Here is a 20,815-nt window from a genome sequence, read left to right as displayed (position 1 = left end):
CCAGGTTTAGAAGCAATCTATGGATAAAATAGCAGCATGTGCAGAAAAAGTACAGTCTTAAAATAAAATTAAAAAATAAAGCCTCAAAACCCAAAAGATCATGTTTTAATCTCATTTGTAGCTTTTCCTTAGCCTAAACCCCTTCCATCCTTGGGAGTTACCCCAGTTTGGGTCATTTATCCAGAAATTAAAGTTTTAAAGCATCAGGTACATGATTTTATAGAAGCCAAGAGACGAGTGAGGGGAAGATAATCACCCTTATATAAAATAAACCCAAACCTGCTACTTCTTTTCAGCTTTGAGTAGCATTCATGCGTGGACTGGGTGCAGCAGATGGAGTGCAGCCCTAGGTCTTTGGGAAGAGCACACTTGGTTAGCAGATGTCCTCAGTGGGGTTAAGCCTTCCTGCGTAAGAGCATACCCAATGCTCCAGATCCTTATGACATTCAAAGGCTGACTGCACATCAAAGAAAGGATCCTGTAGTTCTTCTGCTTTATGATGTTGCCCTGACCAAAGCCATTGATGCTGGCAGGATTCACCCTGTGCAAAACTGAGGGGTAAGACGAGAAGGGATAGAAGAGGAAGAAAGGCAGAGAGTGTGACTGTTCACTCCAAAAGCAAAATCTCATCCTCATTTCCCTGATATCTATAGAAATCTTGCCATCACCTCCAACAAGAGCAGGACTGTGTCCTCATACACAGAAGTGCATTAAATAAAACCGTTGCCGGGTTTTAACCTGGCTTTGATGTAATTGTTTTTCCTGATGCTTGAAATAAAGAATGCAAAGAGCAAAGAGAACATCTCTGGGGAGATTGATGCCTAAGACAACGTTTGGTTTGCTGCGGTACAAATAAAACCACATTCATCAGCCAAGACACCCAACTACAAAGCCCACACATGAAGCACAAGTGGAGAGCAAGGCACACACGGAGGAGCACACGGACACCTGGCATGAGGAATGCAGCTGCCCATGAAGCCAAGCCAGTCCCCTGGAGCAGTGCTGCCCGAGGACTCGCTCTTCTTATTGCTGCTCGGTTCCTCCTTTCTGGTTTCCTGGGTTGGTCCATGTTTGTTTCTGGTTTTGTTTGCTTTGCAGGCCCCAGACTCAGTGATGAGGGCAGATGTGTGCTAGACAACACCACGATGGGTACAACAGCAGCAGCATGTGAGCGACCAGCCCATAACAGCCAGGCAGCTTCAGGATGTAGCTTCGTCTTCACACACGTTGGGCAGCTCCGGGTCCCTGCCTCCTTCTCTGCTCCCTTGTTTTCTACATGAATGCAAGGAAATAAAGAGATTATAGGCACAAAGCAATGTGAGAAATAAAGCAGGGGGTGTTTCTTCCCCAGCTCAACAGCATCAATATTGAGAGGAAACAGGAAATAATCAGCCTGTTGTGCTGATACCACATAACCGGCTCGATGCACTGCAGGACTGAGCAGCTTGTGCCTATGCAATTGTTCGGTGTCTGCACCCCAAAGACTGAGCTTTGCACTTCCCTGAATGCCCTTCTCCTGGCTGCAGCATCACAAGCAGGTACCTGACTCTTGGAGAAAGTCTTGCAGACCAGCTGCAATGTTTCCAGATTACCTAGCTTGCATCTGGGGAGATGTGGTTTGCTTTTCTTTCATCTGAGGTGTTCTTTCACAGGTCAGAGTGCTGGCTTCATACCATAACTGCTTCTCCAAAGCAAGAACAGTTTAATAATTGAAGTAAAAAATAATAATAGGAAATAAGGAGAGGAATAAACCCCAAACCAGACAAGTGATGCACAATACAATTGCTTACTGCTCACTGACCAATGCCCAGACCATCTCTGAGCAGCAATCAGTGACTCCCTGCCAACTCCCCCGTTTTCTACACTGAGCTGGATGTTTTATGGTATGGAATATCCCTTTGGCTAGTTCAGGTCAGATGTCCTGTCTCTGCTCCCTCACAGCTTCTTGTGCCCCTTCTCACTGGCAGAGCATGAGACTGACAAGTTGCTTCACTCAGCAACTATTAAGGATGCAGCTAAGGATGCTAATGCACTGCATGCTAGGGCATCCTTGAGGAGTGACACCTCTACCCAGCCCAGCCATCCATAAGACAGCCCATGACTAAGATTTAACCAGAGAAAACTATCGCAGCTCAAGACTGAATGGAGAGCAGCTCATTTGGGTCAGCCCAGAGCTCTCCCAGTGGGGCATCAGAGGCAGAAGCACAGGGGAGCAGTGGAGCAGAGATGGCTCCAGCTCTCTTTCTTTTGCATAACCACTAGGTATTACGCCTGAGCCTGAATTCCAAAGCTTAGCCTTTCCCAAATTCTGTAGCTATTCACCCTGTGAACATGGGGCTGAACAGCAGTTCCTGCTAAAACCCAGCTGGCCTTCTTTCATCCCTCCCTCCCTCCCTAAAAAAAGGCTGAAATGCCAAAGAATCACAAACAATAGCAATAAAAAAAGCATACATAAACATCATTTTCACACACAGAGAACTACCGCAGTAAAATTGCTCCTACAGGAAGAAGGGATGGAGCCGAATGTTCTCACTACCACACAAATCACACAGGCTGAGGAGAGGACATGGGTTTCTACAGCACCCAGGGGAAACATAAACACTGAATTACCTTAAAGATGGATGCAAATATGTGTTTAAGAGGAGCCTGTCCCTGAGAGCAAAACAGTGAGACAAAGAAAGTGATCATGAAGATGATGGCAGCAGGCAAAGGAGCTTGTCTTTCTGTATCTAACAAGCCTAGTGAGCAGATGAAATGCAGGATGGATCATCAGTCCTGTTCATTTGCAGCCTGAAGCACAGATAAAGATGGGCACTGGTAGCACTGGTACAAACCCACTCCAGCCCTTACTGGGGACTGACGTCTGGCTGTGCTTTCCTGGGCTGTGTGATTTAGCACCAGTGGATCACAAGGATACCTACCTGCACCGTGGGGCATGGCTCTTCCTGTGAGACATGCAGTTCTCATCTTGCAGTGAAAATTGTTATGGCTTTTGGTTGGGTTCGCCTCTGTTCTGACACATCTACATGGTACCTATCTGAAATCTTCCTGGGACTGGAGAGACAGACACCAAGCACTAGCAGAGACCAAGGGAGCATCTTCAGTGGACACATCTGGCAAATTTAAACCCAGTCTGCAGCCATTCCCTTGTCAAAGCTGATGCTGTAAACCTGGCTGCCCCAGGGGGATCTCTGCAGCCTAGTTCTGAGCAGCCCTGTGGCACTGAGCCCTGGGACTTTCTCAGCACAAAGCCCCCATGAGACCAGTACCTCTGGGCTGCTTTGGGAAAAACTGTTTCTGCTTGGAGACCTGGGGCAGCCAGTTTTTTACCTCCCTCTCGCTCCTGCTTCCTCGTGCCTAAGCCTACACGGACAGAATGGCCCTAAGGGCAGTAATGACTCTTGCCTTCTTTTTGGTAAGGCTGGAAACAGGGTAGGCTTTCTCAATCCAGCCTGATCCCCCATACAGGAGCTGACAACCACACTTCATCACTCGTAATAGCAGCCATAATGAGAAAGTAAATTGGGTCTGTCAAAACACGGCAATTAATTTGATAGGTAGTAGTTGCAATAAATGAGAGCAATAAAGTGTGGTAAAGCCAGGGCTGACTCAATTAGGAGAAATCTGAAGCAGAAGAAATGTAGCAAACACTGCTAAGAGAAACCCAGAACTTAGCTGGCAATGCTAGAGAGCTCTGGATAGGAGCACTCACACATGAGTTCTAGGTGTGTGGAGGTGCTGCTGTTGCAAAACAACTGCTGAATGGGAGCATCTTCATTTTAGTCCCTTCTACCTGGTGAATGTGTCTGCCATTTTAACAGCTGCCTTTTTCACTTTTCAGTGCTATTAAACAAAGTGATAAATAAGACTCGGGAAAGGATTTGCTTCTGCCAGATCTAAGGAGTGCTAAGAAAGCCCTCTCTCCTCCCAGTACTAATTTAAGAGCTATTTCAAATCACTAGGGTCTTAATGGTGTCCTCTAAAGGAACAAAGGCTGTGGCAAACATGAAAGGCCTCCTGCTATCTCAAAGACTTCTGCACAAAGCCTTTCCAAGAACAGAGCCCAGCATACTGTGTATAGGTAGTGCAGAGAGAAATTAAAAATAAGGATTCAACCACATGATTTAGCTTCCTCCTCTCCAAATCCCAAAGAGGGAGCTTAAAGGACAGATCCATTTTAAGAACCATCAGTTAGACATCAAATACCAGAAAGCAGACTCAGCTGTCAGAGGATTTCCTGCAAAACATATTCTCAGTATGGGCACAGATGTAAGATGCTCGAAGCAGCAGTGAGTGGGGCTCTGGCAATTTCACATGCAGCCTAATTAAATACAATGTGAAACTGGAGTTTTCTAATTGCCTTTCCTCTTTCCTTATATAGAACTGTAGAATCAACTGGGGTGGCAAAGACCTTTAAGATCATCCAGTCCAACCATGACTCCAGGAATATAGAAACACCACAAGTTATTTTCTACCTATAACTAGCAGGAGATGCAGTATTACAAAAGCTGATTTATCCCTTTCCAAAGACACTGCCAGTGGGGAGGAGAAGCTCTGTGGTGGAGAGCTTGGGAACCTGTGGCTTGTTTTTCTCTCAGCTCTTTGTGGGCAAGCACGCAGCAGCATGGCCAGAGGACAGTGACGGCTGTGGGCACTGCCCTTCTGGCAAGTCCCACTTTTGGGGTCCCCTCTCCATCTACAGGGATGGAAATGGCACCTGACATGCAGGAACTCCACAGGGACCTTATGCTACAACAGCACTGTCTGTTCCTGCTATGTTCTGGAAATTTATAGTCATCCAGACTCACTCAAAACTTAACTAACACAGCTCTATTCATAACATTTGCACTGATGTTCTATTTTATATGCCTATTAAAACTGGTTTTACTAGAGGAAAACCCACTGTGAATTAAGAACTGGATGGGTTTAGTGTCTAACTCTGTTTGCCCTGGTGGAAATAACACTGTAATCGAGAGATAACTCAGTGAACAATGAACATTCCCATTTAGACTTGGTTCACTTCAAATCAATGTAATTAGATTCAACAAATCTATTTAAATTTGAAGTAATTTTCATTAGATTCAACCAGTATAGCATTTTTCAAAGGCTGAAACAATAATCCACATTCCCTATAAAAAGCCTCCCTGCTGTGGTGTTTAATGTACAGCACTGTTTGTTGAAGAGATTCAGCCAATGTCTGGCTTTTAAACAGAAGAGTTTTGAGATGAGTCCTCAAAGCTTCAGTCATGCATGAATTAATTTAGGATAAAGTCAATTTTTACTGCCAAAAATTGGCACTGATGGCATGAGACTGAGAAATGAAAACGCAGGAGTTAGTGCAGTGGAGAACTGGTGCATTCAAAGACCGTCCATGTTCTTTTTGGACACTCCTAAGTGCTTACAATGCACGGTCACAGCTCCATCCCTGATCTGACATACCTTGTCAACCAAGGGCACTGGGCACAGCAGCACAACAGTGGAAATGATACACAGTTTTCAACCTGTACAAGAAGCCTGAATGCAAACACAGGGCTGGAATGAGTAGAGACAGGGAAAGATGCTGGGTTTGTATAAGCTGAAGAATTTGTCTATCAGCTTTGGAAAGGAGACAAGTAAAAGTGGAGGCTTACAGCTAATTCTGAAGACCTAAAAAGATGTCAAAAGGGATTAGACATTGATAATATGGTTAATCAGAAACTTCACAGGTACATGAGATCAAATAAACTTTACTTATTCTGAGCAGATAAGAAAGCTCCCCGCTCCAAGCAGGAAACAGCCACAGCATCAAGTTTTCCCACCAGCTGTTTGGTTAGTGGCATGGGTTTTTAAGCATCTCAAATGAAGGTGGAAGGGAACAGGTCCGTCATGGGAAGAGGCTCTGGGTACTAGAAAAGACCACCTTGAAATACCAATTCAGGCAGGGTTTGAAGAGAAGTCCTGCCTTACTCTGACTACATGACTACATTTGAAGAGAAATGTATGTTTACATTTTAGAGCAATGCAATGCAGTGAGCAGAAATGATAGTGAAGATAGGGGCAGAGAAGTGTCAAATTAGCAATAATTACTTAGGAAGGCAATGAGCCGAGGGAAATAAACGAGGACAAATCCCTTGCGCTAAGCTGGCAAAGGAGCTGTCACTGCCATGCTCTCCAGAGAGGTCCCCACAGCAGCACTTGTGTATGGATGTTTAAATGCTAAACTGGTGTCCAGTACTAACTGGTCATGGACTCAAAGGCAAAGACTTTACTCAAAGTCTCCAATATATACTTAGGCTCTAATGCATTGTCTCCAATACATACTTAGGCTCTAATGCATTGTCTCCAATACATACTTAGGCTCTAATGCATTATAATCCTTAATTGAACTGAGCCCTTAAATCCCAACACACTCATGAGAGAGAGAGAGACTCTTCTATTTGCATTGTCAAAGGTGCATTGAGACTCTTGGTACACCCTCACAAGAGTCTGCTAGGCATGGTACTGGGATTTTGAGTGGGAAAGGATCACTTTAGGATAACACAGCTTTGTTGTGAGCCACAGCTTTACAGATCCTGTGGGGTGGGAACATGAAAACAATTGTTCCTGGTCCAGCAGTAACTGAAGGATGGATGGCCCAGAATCCCAGCTCTGAAAGGGACCAGTAACAAAAATGAGGGAGAAAGAAGAAGAGCCAAGTAAAGGACAAGGAAAACCTTCCTCCACCCCTGTACATCCAGACTATTGTGCTTAAAAACTGTTGATGAATCAAATGGTCATTAATTTGTCTATTCCCTTTTTAATGCCAGCATAGCTATCTACATCCAACCTCCAAAATATCCCATTGCAATATGTTCCACTGTTTCATAACTGCCAGTGTGAAAAAAGTCTCTATGTTTTCTCAACCGAAAAAGCAATGTCAAAGTGTTCTCCACTGTCTGCCCATGTTTCTCTACAGTGTCTCTGCCCAGTCAAACCACGGACAAGCCACATCATCTCATTTTGAGTTTGTAAAACATGCAAACTGCTCATCTGGCACTTCTGTTGTTCATAAAAAAGGATGGAAGAATTAAACCTTCCAATCTATATTGAGAATAGACTGTAATTAAACTTATTTTAGTTCACCAAGCTCTAATCAATCTTTGATCACAGTGTATTACAAACTAACAAGTTAAAAATCACATCCAAGTTTAGCACCTCATGTGTGTTTAAGCCAAACCCATTTGACAGAGAACTGCATCCATAAACAGAGTATTTAGGCTCCTTTAATGCATTGGATTTGAATCCTAGAGGACTTGAGGTAGTTTTTAACCTTTAGAGTTTGGTTTAGCAGGGAGTTTTGTACTTAAATGCTACAGAAAACATCTGCAAACTGCTTTCTTCCTCCTCCCCAAACCCCTTTACTCTGTGTGTGCAGCAGTGCCAGGGCTGTGTATACGTACATCAGTAAGTTCCCTGGAGCAGACATGGACCTCTCTTCCCGCCTTGTCTGAACCTCAAATGGGTTTCCAAAGGAGCGTTTTCTTAGCATAGCCTTCACAAGGATCTTTGGGGAAGCAAAACAGAGCGGTGAGAACAGCAGGACTGAGTGATTCCTTGAAGCTAGAGCATGAGCTAAAGGAACCCACACAACAGCTATTTGACTTCCAGGCAGTGACAGTGCTGCTCCCTTAGGCAGCGAGCTCAGACCCCTGGACACACACGATTGCTGGCAAGAGGTGAAGCAGATGCTGCTGACCATTGCAGTCACTCATGGTAGTCCAAGCCCGTGAGAAGGAGGCACCAGAGCTCTCCTGGGCCATTCTCCAGGCAGGCAATACTGCTGCAGGGTGCTGCTAGCTCCTGCTATCCAGGGGAAAGGATGGTTTCCACTCCCCCAGCTGGCTGTTTGGGCAAGTTAATATCACACCACAAGAGCTGTGAAAACAGGCCCTTGTCATGCTCATCACTTCTCTCCCCATGAGAAACCCCCCAAAGGTACCTGCATTGTAGTAACTGCCCTTAACAGATCTCCAGCTGGCCACACACAGACTGCCAAGAAAGCCCTCAACACTGGCTGGCAGGCAAGTGCCAGCTGTATACACTGTGGCAGATGTCCTCTCCCTGCTTCTCTGGCCAAGTCACCTCCAGGTTTGGAGCTTTCATTTTGAGGAGCTGAATGAGGTGTCTTGCAACCTCTAGATTAATGAAACAAAATACACTTGGGATGCTTCTAGTGTTCTGGGGTGGCTGATGCCAGGCACTTTGCGGGTGTAACCATACAGCTCCTATTAGAGCAGCCAGACAGATATAAATAGCACTGCTCACATAGTCAGGCCCTGCAGAACTCGGAGGCACAAAAAGCTCACACCAGGTTGAAAGGCCAAGCTTTTCATGCCAGGAGCACACGTGTACCCTCTCACACCTCTTTCATCACCTTAAAGCTTCAGCAAAGCACCATGTTCTTGACCCATGCAGAGAATGCAGTGGGGTATACCTACCACAGCTGGCAAACTCGGGATCGTCTTCACCGAGTTCTTCACCTCCTCCTCTGTCACCTCCACCACAGTACAGTGCTCCTCCTCCAGAGGCAGGGGCTCCTCACCACCCTTGGTTAGCCACGGATGCACCTGCATGGGGAGGAACAGAAAGAGCTGCAGGTCTCCCTTCTACAGCAGAATGCTGGGATGCTGGTCATGAGAGAGAAATGGGGGCACAGGACTGATTACAGGGGTAAGCTGTCAGTATGGCTGCTTTCCACTTCCAGTGATGCGGTTCAACCAGCTCCCTTGGAAATTGCTGCAATATGTTCATGGGCCAGATTGCATTCCCTAACTCCCAGTATTGTTGCACCCACTGCCAGCATCTTGGAGGAACCCAGCACCTTCTCAATCAAGTTCGAAACACCCTGAACATCTGAGTTATCCAGAGCATTTTCATCTTCGTCTCTCAAGTGCACACACTTCACTTAGGGTTATGCGTGCTCACTGACTGGGAAAATCAAGATCAGATGTGCATCTGCACAAATAAGGATTTAGGTTTGGGTAAAAGGGACCTTCAAAGCTCATCTAGTCCAACACCCCTGCAATGAGCAGGGACATCTTCAACTAAATCAGGCTGCTCATATGCTTAAAATGGAGTACTTGGGTCTGAGTACTGAGGCCTCATGCTACTGCAACAGCCTCCTGTTTAAATAAATAGCAAACAACCCACCTTGCCACCTGGGCACCACGCAAACCTCTAGAGCACAAGGGGGAGAGCATCCTCAAACAGCATCTCCCAAGTAATGCTGATAGAAACAGACGTGCTGCCTTGAGGCTGCTGACCATGCAAGCACCAGAGGAGGAGCACTCTTCCAGCCCCTGTAACACAGGTCCAACACCGACAGCACAGGCTCTGCAGCTAGCAGTCCCCATGACAGTGTTGATTTTCCCAGGGATTCCCTGAGGATCAGGCAGCTTTTGAATAATTTCAATTTAAATAAGTAAACAAGAAAGCTTCTGTCAATATTCCCCAAGCAAGCAGCAGTGACAGAGCTGTTACATGCTGCAAAATGAGCACTCTCCCTTTCTGAGGCCATGTGCCAGAGAAAGCTCCCAAAACAAACTCGGGGAACAGCTCTGCCTCATTAGAAGGTACCAACGGAACAACAAAACCAGCTGAGCCAAAAGACTATAACAGCAATGTCCAAATTACCTTAATTTCAGGGACTGTTATCCTTGTTTCTGGATTTTTATCGAGCATGCGTAGAATCAGTTCCTTGAGCTCTTCACTTATCTGTGCTCTGAGTAAAGAAAACAGCAGTATACAGTTGACCATGGAATTCTAAGTGCTCCATGCATGCACAGTCCTTACTGTGGTTATACTCTGTAGAGAATCTGCTCCACTCAGAAGATACTTTCTCTGCAAACCTGGCTTGAGAAAGGAAGGTCTCATTGGCTTGGTTCCTTCTCAGGCATCATGGTCACTGCTACAGGGTTGGGTTGTCCTGCTCTGCCCACTAACACAGCTGCACACTCTTAAAATGCAGGACAAGGGATCAAGTGAATGGATGAAAGGACTTTTTTAAAAACAGTTATAGGGGAATTTCAGAGGATGGATTCTGGGACAACAAAACATAACTGAGGGCAGGACTGGAGCTGAACTGTATGATACAAGAGGGCACTACTTGATTTGCCAAACCTCCATCACGAGCAAATGTGCTGGATGAAACATCACCCTTTGACATCCAGGTTTCAGCTAAGCAGGTTGTGTTAACTAAACTGCTTCCGTGAATGCTGATGGCAGCCAGTTCAGTAAGTGGGTATTTCCTACCTGTACAGCTCAGCCTTGGGGTAACAAAAGGAGGGAATGAACAGACTAAGAGAAATATATCTGATTTTTTAACACTATCTCTAAGTACTGGAGTGCCTGAGCATAGAAGCCATTCTATTCACACGGAGCCAGGGGTCCTGCAGTCTGTCCCCCTAGTTTGTCACTAATGGTGCAGGCAATGTCTTCAAAACACACTTGATCTGTATTATCAAAGTGCTACTGAAATAAAATGCCAGTGTATGACAGAATTGTATCAGGCAGTTGAGAGCCTGTACCACAATGGCTTTTGAGATGATGGAATTTGGCAGCATGAAATGTCACTCCCCAGCAGGGTTGGATCTCAGATTGAAAACACTGATGAGGCTATGCCCACCTCCCCTGCACCCCACCAAGCAGAGGAGGGAATAAACTGTCATAAACCTAAATGAAGGCCATGTTACAGGAAGGGATATTTCAGTTAAACACAGCTGCTGTTTAATAACGTATGAATACTTTATGTGGACTTTGGTTATGAGACCTTCAACAACCAACCACAAGGAAACACTGCTTGTTCAGTGAGGAAGGGCAGAAAGTGCATTCAGTTTAAAGTCTGAACACTTTCAGAGTTGCATCAGGGGGCTGTAAGTCCACAGGCAGTATGGCCAAGACAAGGGGAATGGCAGGATGAGCCCTCAGAGACCTCCCATTTCCTCGGCTTCACTGCAGGTAACAATTTAAGTGGGAATGAGAAGAATGGTGCTGCTCCTGAGATGAGCTCCAGGCACAGAGAAACAGCTATGGGGAGTGACAGTGCATTAAGAAGGTTAGAATAAACAGGTTCCCACAGGAGAACCACACTGAGATGGTGTTTTTAAAACACATAATGTCAGATCTGTGCCAAACCAGCAACAGTGTTATTTAAAATACAATTAGAATACATCATCAGCTAACATTTCTCTGTGTCAGACTTCTACACAACACAGGATTAATGCCATAAGGAAATGCCCTGTAAACAGGACCAAAGTGTCAAGTGGGTTATGGCCAGGTCTCTGGTTTCCCTTTTCTCCATGCTGTACCCGATGGCATTTTTCATCTAAAATGCCTGCACTATCTATGGAATACATCTGTGAAATTTCTCACAGTTGTAGTTCTGTAACAGCTCTCAGGAAAAGGCAAAGCATCACAGAGCTCAGCACCCAGTTAGGAGGGCTGCCAGCACCACAGATCATTTTACAGGGTGCCTGCAGGTCAGCTCTTCACCAGGAGAAACTACACTCACCAGTAGAGCTTCTGGCTCTCTTAATACATGCCTGGACAGAAACTTCTCCAGCTTGCTTTTTAGTTATACCAGTTTCATCAGGGTGTGAGCTAGTCCCATCTACTTTGTGTCATGCCAAGGACTTGCTGGCATGAATGCTAACTTCAGAGTGATAAATATTTACCCCAGCATCTCTAAGGAAAGGGAAGGGACAAATGACGCCAGTACAGTCAGCTCCATCTCTATCCTAAAGGTTGTCAGGAAACAGGCAATGAGTTTCCATGGACTGTCTGCAGACAGGAATGTATCTTTTGTAGCCATGGTGAAATAAATTGAAACCAAAATATTCCCAAGTGTAGCGAGATGCTAATTCTGTGGGAGGCCAGGGTGGATCCACTCCAGTGAATTCCAGCTTTATGTGTGTGTGTGTTGCTGCCTTTATCTAACAAATAGATGTAGTTTAGAGAGAGCTGTCAACACCCAGTAACTCTCTGCTCCCCCACAACCCAACCAGGGGTGCAGCTTTTTTTTAGGTTGGGAAAGCAAGTCACTGAGAAATCCAAATAAAATCACAGCCCAATTATCACTGATGGAACTGTCTGAATGAAGAAAAGGTTCTTAGCACAACCCAGTTAGCCCATTAAATGTTAATAACTTACTGCAGAGACAGATGGGAGCAGTCACTTGTAAGCTGACTGCTAACCCAAATACATGATGGCTGGGAGGATGGGAAGGTTGCCAGGGCCCAAGCAAGCACAGAGAATGCTGCCAAGAAAACATAAACCACTTCTGCTGCTGCAGTGCTGTCAAGACCAAGTCCTGCCCTGCCCATAGAGCAACCAGTGGGAACACAGCAATGTGGCATGAGCAGCCTTCGTGTTCTAACAGCCCAAAGACTGGTTTGCTGTAAAACCCCACCAACAGCACAAGGTTCTTGCCAGAGTTGCTCCATATCCATGACTGGGGCCTGTGTTTGCCATCTAACAAGCAGCCTGACCTTGTGGCCACAGGACGATGGGTCCCTTTCAACTCCAGATATTCTATGATACTCAATAAGTGCAACTGGACAAAGCAACTAACTGGAATAGAACTGCATTTATTAAACCTCACCTGACAAATCAGTCCTTTTTGTCCATGAAAAGTTTAGTCACGGCTTAAAGATGACAGCTGTGGATTTCCCTCCATCGTGTTTCAGAGGAATTTTCTCAATATATAACTATTCATCATGCATTGATACTTTTGTAGGGCTGATACGGAGATTACACTTTCTCATATCTGCTGTCAGCTATCAATAAAATGGATTCTAATAAGTCTGTAAGGATTTGGTCTGAAAGGTGGCACTCTGTGTACCAGTTCCTTACAGACTCTCAGTGATGGGGTTCAGAGGAGGAGGAAGGGATAAAACACCGGCTGCACATAAACTCCAGGCTGCTACCTCTTTGTTCATCTCTTTCTAAGGTCCTTGTAGGACAGACCGAGCACCCATTGCTTTCTGCAGACTCAGAAGGAAGCCTGGGACTGCCAAGGCAGAGCCCCAGCCCTTCACTGGAGGGGTCTAAAGATTCAGTGAGAATCTCACAAAACATTCACGTGATAGATGCTGGGTACATGCACACATGAATGGGCTCCCTGACAACATCCCTCCCTTCCTCTCCAATATGAGATGTGCCTTTCATTAGAGTTTTAATTTCCTCATGCTTGTTTTAAATCAAGTCATTTTATCTCTACATTTTTATTAAAGGAGCAATAGGGTCAGAAATTCTTTGCCTGACTACTGGGCTGATTTTGGAAGGAAAGGAAGAATCCAGCTTTGGCTGCTTCATCTGATAGCAATCAGGAGAAATAAATTAATCACGAGCAGAAAGTCATGTGAGGCCTGAAGATGGAGGAAATGCATGAAGGGAAAAGGCATGGTGGCAGGGACTGAGCATATATTGAGTGTAATCACCTCCCGCCAGGCTCCTCTGACAAGACCACAAACACTCATCGCTCGGCACCTCGATGCTGAATTTCCCACTGCTCAAATGGCATGGGAGTGGCCTTGGCATGTCCCTCTGCAATGCTGAGTGCACTTCTGTGGGTTAGAGGATGTGCTGTGCCTGTGCTGCCAGCCAGCCCACCTAGCACAGCCCAACAGTCCCCACCATGCAGCTCTGACTATGGCCAACAAGGGTTTCCTTCACTGACCAAAGCAGGGTGGGAGCAGCCTCTTAATAGCAAATGAGTAAATTAATCTGTTTGGGGTCTCTTTCTAGCCCTAGTCTGCCAGCACACAGGAAAACTCATGTTCCTGGAGGATACTGGAGGAGACTGAAGAGTGGGGATGCACCGAGCTGTGGTTGTGTACCTCAGGACAAGCATCCTTCTGTTGGACACTTTCCCCAGCTCCAAATCCAAAGCATGTGTTTACTTAGACTGAGATCAAGATCTATAACCACACTGCTTTTGAAAATGAACACACGGAATCACTTGGTGGCTACCACATGGGGAGAAACACAAAACCTCAACCAAACCATGCATCCAGGGTCAAGTAGCCAGAGCAGAACTTACTAGACCCATGCTGAAATCCCTTCACTTCCAAAGGTTTTAAGAGCCATTTCCTTTACTCCCTGTCCACAGAACATGAACACATGAGCTGCAGACGCAGCTGTAGTGCCTCAACAACATCATCAGCACAAAAACCATGAGAAGGACCCAGAAGAAAGCAAAGCACTTCAGCTCCCCTTGTCTGTCCCCCTGTGGTGACCTACCAGGATTAATGCTGCACAGTGAATAACACTGAGAACTGAACTGTTATTTTACAGTAGCTGAGTAAAGTTCACTTACTCTTCTGGGAACTCCACAGGCTTGTTCTTGATCCTATTATGAAGACCCAGAATATATTCATCTATAAAAGGGCACTGTAAAACAAACAGAAGATTTTCCAGTTGTCAGAGAGCCTGGCATTGCTTAGGTGTTGTCACTCACATACACAAGTATAGTCTCTGTTCTCTCTTGATTCTACACAGAGATGGAGATAAATCAAATCTCCCCACAACAATAAATTGGGTTGTTCCTTATTAAAGAATAAATACAGAAGAACAGCAGAGGGATCTAGGGAATACATAAGTGGATTGGGATACCCCCCTCCATCCAGCCTATCAGGTGACTGTGAACTACACATTTTCCTTTTCTCTGCTCCACTTCTACCTGCAAAATGGAGATACCAGCCCAAATGAGACACCATTATAGACACAGGTCAAAGAATACTTTCCATCCTGACTTAGCTCTGCAATATCACACCAGGAATGGAGATAGCTCTGTGTCTGTCATCTCCCCTGCCACTTCCTACCCCTGAGCTGGATGCCTTACACCTGTGTGGTGGGATCTGCAGAGGTCAGTGCTTGGACAGGAGGTTCAGGTCACATACCTGCACACACAGACCCCACATACCTGCTGTACTGCTTGCCCTGGGAGAGGATGGGAGGGACAAGGGGCTTTTTGTGACAGGACAGAGAAAAGCCATGACAGGACATGGAGTTTGCAGAAGGCAGCTCTGAAGAGTTGGCTCTGCCAAAGAAGACTCTATCTGGCCCACCTCAGCTCTGGCAGACAGAGCTTTCTGTAATCTGGTTTGCTGAAATGCTGAAGTAGCCTGGGACCAAACCTACACCTCCCTCCATGCCCTGTCTGGCTTGTTTCTAAATACAGGCAGCATGGATTAATCCTTCAACAAACTGTTCTTGGTGCTGCCAATGCCTCTCTAGAGTTGTAGCATGAACAACAGCTCTGAACACAGGGATCAACTCTAGAAACCATCCTTTCCACAGGTCACATTAGCTTCTTCTCATCTGCAGGGTGATGGGGGAAAACAGGAGCTTGCAGAAGACAGGTCTTTGTTTCTAATATTTTCCTTTATTTGGAAAGGAATGAGTCAAAAGCCAGGCAGAGAGACTGCCATGCAGAGCTCCAGCAGCTGAAAGCCAGCTTACCTTCCCGTAAACAAAGCAGTAGAGGGTAATTCCCATGGCCCATACGTCAAGTGCCTGAAAGAAAGCATATGCAGGCAGTAAATGAGATGCAATCCAGATTATCTGAACGAGCTGGATTTTCCCACTGATTCAGAGAGCATTATTTGTATGCATTGAACATTTTCTGTTGTACTGTGCAGACTCTGCCTGAATCTGGGCTCCTAAAGGCATCTGTAGCATGCCTGAGGAATGAGGACTGTGCTGGGACAGACATTGCCTCTCTTGTCTTTGCTGTGGAGCGCAGTAACCAGCAAGCAGCTACTTCTTCTTACAGATGACACCATGAAAGGCTGAACCTCAAAAGTCTTCCAGGTGAAAAAAAAAACATTAGACCATATCCCTATGTCTGCATTACAAGCCTCAGCAGTGCCTCTCACTTTCAGGAGATCAAGATACGACCTTGTTGTGCAGCAGCCCCCTGTGCCTCTTGATTATTTTGGAAAGGAATCAAGTTTCCTTCTTTCCCTTTGGGCAAGGAAAAGACTCTAAACATGGCTCCTGTCTGAGCAGGGATGCACAGTAAAGTGTCTGCCTGCTGCCCAGAACAACCAGTGTGACTTCTGCATGGACTGAACACAGAATTAGAGCTCAATTTTACTTAAGAATAACCCTAATTTGCACCACAATCCCTGAGTGAGCAACACACAAAGGTTGCAGGTGTGGTGCTGCCCTTTGTGCCGTGCTTGGGGGTCCCATGAGACATCCAGCTGTGAGCAAAGACCTACCTTTCCACTGAAACTTTTGCCAGTGTCTGAAATGGCCTCTGGTGCCATGAAGGCTGGTGTCCCTGCCGTGCTGGAAAGCTGGGCATCATTCCCTTCAAATTGATTGCTGACTCCAAAATCGGCGATTTTGACATGCCCATCATCTCCCAAGAGCAAGTTGGAAGGCTTGATGTCCCGGTGAATGATCTTCTGGTAGTGCACTGAAACAAAACACAGGAGCATGGTCTGTCACAGCAGCCAATATACCCAGGGGAAGGAAACCTGTCCAGAAGGGCACCTGACTCAAAGCTACTGCTGTGTATGTAATCTAATGTAGTAGCAGTTCCATTTCCTATAGCCAGTCCTTTCTGGTGCCTCACTGGGACGTACACCAGAGTACAACACTCAAATACATCTCTCACCAGTAATCAGGCAAAGAAGAGACATGAACCCAGAAACACCCCAGCCAGGGGGACCACGCTTTGCTGTTGGAGAAGGAACCACTCAAACTCTGTAGATTTGTTTGGCCTTATCGTTTCAGCTGGTGGGTTGAGCAACTTGCTGTATGAAGCAGGGAGTGGCAGGGAAGTGGTTGACTCCTCAGGAACTTGGAGAACAAGTTTAAAGATCAAACCCAATTTTCAGAACCCAAAATGACCCCAAAAGACTCTACCGAACAGGAGATGAAATGCACCAAGCCTTTACTGCCCTTCGCAGGGGAACAGGACCCCTCGGCCTCCCTCTGCCACTGGCCACAACCACCGTTTTCACATTTCCTTCTTGCAAACAGAGCATGGGGTTTTTTTATGCCTCCACATGAGCCCTTATCTCCTAGGAAACATGTAATTGGGTGGAGGAAATGCTGGTCTAACCCTTTCCTGCTTTACAAACCTGGTCCACACATTGCCATGAAGGCAGCCTGCTCTACAGAGCATCCCCATTTATGGTTTAGGATGAAGAAAGAACAAGCTTCAAGTAACTGTTCTGCTCTTTTCAAGCCAGCTTTCCAGCAGGCCGTGTCTGGGGAGGGGAAGTCCCACTCGGAGGTATGTTTTTCTGGAAGGACCTCTTGTTAGTTTGAAGCACAGCTGGGGGATGGTCTCCTTGGCACATTAAAGAGCCGATGCGGAGACCCAGCAGACTAAAACCCGCTGGGGAGCACTGGTGCTCACATCCTCTTTCAGACATGCAGCAATTAACTGCGTGGCCACGTTGAGATGTGAGCCAGTTAATGCCATAACAGCCTGGCAAGGCAGTGAGGATAAACATGGCAAACCCTGCAACAACAGTCATTATGAGGAGACATCTGCTCCGCAGCGAAGCTGGTTGCAAGCTGACATTTCGTTATGATAATATAGGGAGAGGAAAAAACAAGTGAGGGGGAGCAAAGTTTTCCTTCTGGAGATGATGAGCTGCCTTTCAGGCAGGTGTCTGCCTGATACCACAAGGATAAGATTCCCAGCGCCTCTAAAACAAACAATAAATACAGGGCACAAATACACACGTACATCCCTGGAGCTAAGTGTGGAAACTGAGGGAGTTAAACTAGGCAAACAGGTACTCTAGGCTTCTTATTATTTCTTCTATACAGGAAAGTAAAAATCCCAGACCAAACCCATAAACCAATTCCCATATCAAATAACTATTTATTTTGTAGAACCCATTCTCTGCCTTTGTGCAATCTAATAAAAGCAGAGGGAAAACGCAGGCAGTTTGCCAGCTGCTCTGTGTTTGTTCAGTGCCCAGCTCAGCCTGGTACCCAGCAGATCTGGGCACTGCTGGCTGTTAGGCACAGAAGCAATATCAAATGTTGAACAAATAAGAAACACATCCTTCACAAAAACGAAAGCTATCAAACACTAGGGTCAATGAACGTGTGTGCTCCCCAGTCTAGAACACCCATGTGCTTGATGTCAGTGTCAGGGACAGTCTGACCACTACTGCACAGTGCCTGAAGGGCAGAAGAGCACAGCTTGTGCTCTCAGGAGTGAGCCTGACACATCCCAGGGCTTTGCAGTGCAATGTCAGCCAGGTGCTTCTGCAAACCTGGCACAGTTTAAATCATATACCAGGATGGGAAAGAGATGGGTGCAGAGGGAAGTGGCTGGCTAGGTCAGGAGCAGCAGTGTCCAACCAGGCACCATGCTGCTGTTTGTGTGACAGTAATGAAAGTCTTGTGCCAGCTGGCTCCAAAGACTTCTGCTATCTCCAAATCCTCTGCCTCCTAGTCCAGCTGCCTTGTACCCAGCCATGAAGGGAGAAGGATGTGGGACAGGAATTGTGCACTGAGCACCAGCTGGTGTAAGTGAACAAGGCTCCATCACAGCTGCAACAATTGTAAGAGCAACTGCTCATGTTTGCCAAGAGATGATTTGGAGTGGAACTGCAAACCTGATGAAGGCAACCTGAAATCTCTTTTCTGCTCTGAAACAACACAGTTCTTACAGTCCCAGTGTGTCAGCTGCTGTGGGCATCCTCCCCAGCACAGCTATCCAAAGCAGGCTTCAAAACACACAGTCTTATCCTCTCCTGCCCTGTGCCTTGCCACTGGTACAGCTCAGTACAATACAGGGCTGCAGAAAGAAGAGTAAAAGATGCCCCCCAAATCATTCCCAAGCAACAGAAAAACCTGGCTTGTTTAAGAGCTGCAGAAAGGCAGCAGGACTGCTCATCCGGAGGACAGAAACACACCTAAGCTCAGAAAAACTTCCCAACCCACCAACTCCTGCTGCAAGGGCAGATCTCCTGCAGGTAACACATTGCAGGGAGAAGGGCAGGAAGCAACTAATTCAGCAGGGCTGGCCAAAGGCTGACAGGCAGAGCAGTGGGATGTGCCTGCAGTGACACAAGCATCACTGCCACATGCTGCAGAAGGAGCTGGGGACAGAGCTGTCTTGCAGGAAAGGTACTGGTTAAACCAGTGTGATCTCCAGCACAACATGCAGAGGGAAAGATGGTGTTATCCCTGCAGAACTCCAGAGGGAGAGCTAAGCATCTCAGAAATAAAAGCCTAATGATACCCTCCAGACTGCTGATGACTGTACAGAAGGGACAGGACCCACAGAGCCACCCAAGGAGAGCAGGACGGCCACAGTCAGTTAAACACAATCACCAGCACAAATTAACCCTCTAATGTCAACAGCCTGAACCATCTGGGAGCAAGTTTATTCCCTCTGCAGATGTTAAGAGCAGCAGGTAGGCAAGGGACGTTCGTTAGGATTGCTATTCAATGTCACTGCAAGCCAGGACCAGAGGTCCCAGAAACAAAACACTCTCTGTCCTTATGATTAAGGACCCACTGTGATGCTGCTGCTAGCAAACAGGAGCAGGGCTGTGTCAGGCACAGAAAGGACAGCACTTCCAACACCTGAATAAAACCCCAATAAGGAAGCATAACCAAAATAGCTCTCTGTAACAGCTAAACTTGCTCCATCAGGGTTTGGGGATTATTCTTTTAAACTAACCCATGACCTCCTCGGGAAGGACCATCCCATCCATGCCTCCCTTCCAGGCCCCACCTACCACACACAAGGGGGACATCAACAGCTGAAACGCACTCATTCCCATGCAAATGTACTTGTCTGCATCCCTCCCAAAGTCAAAAATCCTGGAAAGGATCCTGCTCCTAAAGCAGAGGCCAGCAGCTCACAGGAACAGCCTCCCTGGGCTCCAAGATGCTCTGTGCTTTCTGTGCTGACAGGCCCAATTCGAAGAACAGATCAATACCTCTTCATAATGAAAATGAAACAGTGTTAAGATATCACAGAGCCCTTAGGAGAAAGCCTGATTCTGCAGCACTCTTAAATTCGGTTTTATTAGATCCATCCTTCACCTCAGTGGAAAGGTGACAGAAGTTCAGGGCTATTTGCATCTGAATAACAATTCCATGGATTTCTAGAGCATCAGCTAGGCAAAGATCCCAAAGCACATTAGAAAGACTTGTTCGCTAACCTCAGAGCCACCCCATGAATAAGGCAGGCAGGACAGGGGAGAGCCCACGTAGGACACTGCCATCAAAGCCTGCGTTAGAAAGCCTGACCAGGCACATCTCAGGGTGATGTTTCACCCAGCGGGGCTCAGAAACAAGGGAAATCACACCTAAAAGTTTAGGCTGTCTCCTGACTTCAGGCACAGAGTGCAAACACCTAAGAAAAGCTGGCTTGAAGGCCAATGCTATGTGGTGGAGAGATACAACCTCAGAGGATTCGGAGCAGTCAGGCTGTGAGCAGCAGTTGGGAAAGGACTATCTCTTCCTCTCACTTACAGATATTGCATTACAACTGCAGGTATGCTACACCTACTGCCTGTAGCAGCTGGGATGAACCCATGCTTGGCTGTTCAAATTTGAGAGCGTATGAAATAACTGCCCAAAATAAAAGGTCTCTGAAAATCTGGCTTTTCAGGACTTTGTTTCTCCATTATGATGTATTTTAAGTCAGTTGGTATTAGCAGCATGAATACAATAGTCTGGGGTTTTAAGTACAAACCAAAGTAATCCAGAGTTCCTCAGAGCAATGAGGATGTGGGGTGTGCCATGCGGGGGCTGCCCTCTGCTCCTGCTTTCACACCTTCCCAAGAGGAGCAGAAAGAAAAGC

The 20,815-nt window shown here is 46.3% G+C and overlaps 1 protein-coding gene across 2 annotated transcripts in view; it reads right to left on the bottom strand.

The window, feature by feature from the left end:
• Positions 1 to 710: 710 nt before the first annotated feature.
• The window catches only part of CAMKK1 (calcium/calmodulin dependent protein kinase kinase 1), a 90,750-nt gene continuing 70,645 nt past the window's right edge, over positions 711 to 20,815 (bottom strand). For both annotated transcript variants that reach the window (XM_057410744.1, XM_057410743.1), the window contains exons 10-16: positions 16,242 to 16,441; positions 15,478 to 15,531; positions 14,333 to 14,406; positions 9,652 to 9,739; positions 8,457 to 8,585; positions 7,419 to 7,522; positions 711 to 1,272 (exon numbers count right to left, since the gene is read on the bottom strand). In XM_057410744.1, coding sequence (XP_057266727.1) covers positions 1,200 to 1,272; positions 7,419 to 7,522; positions 8,457 to 8,585; positions 9,652 to 9,739; positions 14,333 to 14,406; positions 15,478 to 15,531; positions 16,242 to 16,441 — 722 coding nt within the window. In that variant the 3' untranslated portion in view covers positions 711 to 1,199. The remainder of the gene's footprint in view (positions 1,273 to 7,418; positions 7,523 to 8,456; positions 8,586 to 9,651; positions 9,740 to 14,332; positions 14,407 to 15,477; positions 15,532 to 16,241; positions 16,442 to 20,815) is intronic.

Source organism: Pezoporus wallicus, unplaced genomic scaffold (genome assembly GCF_028554395.1).
Source record: "Pezoporus wallicus isolate ANWC-B61680 ecotype Strahan unplaced genomic scaffold, APGP_CSIRO_Pwel_v1 contig_8705, whole genome shotgun sequence".
Lineage (NCBI taxonomy): Eukaryota > Metazoa > Chordata > Aves > Psittaciformes > Psittacidae > Pezoporus > Pezoporus wallicus.
This window is presented reverse-complemented; position numbering and strand designations above follow the sequence as displayed.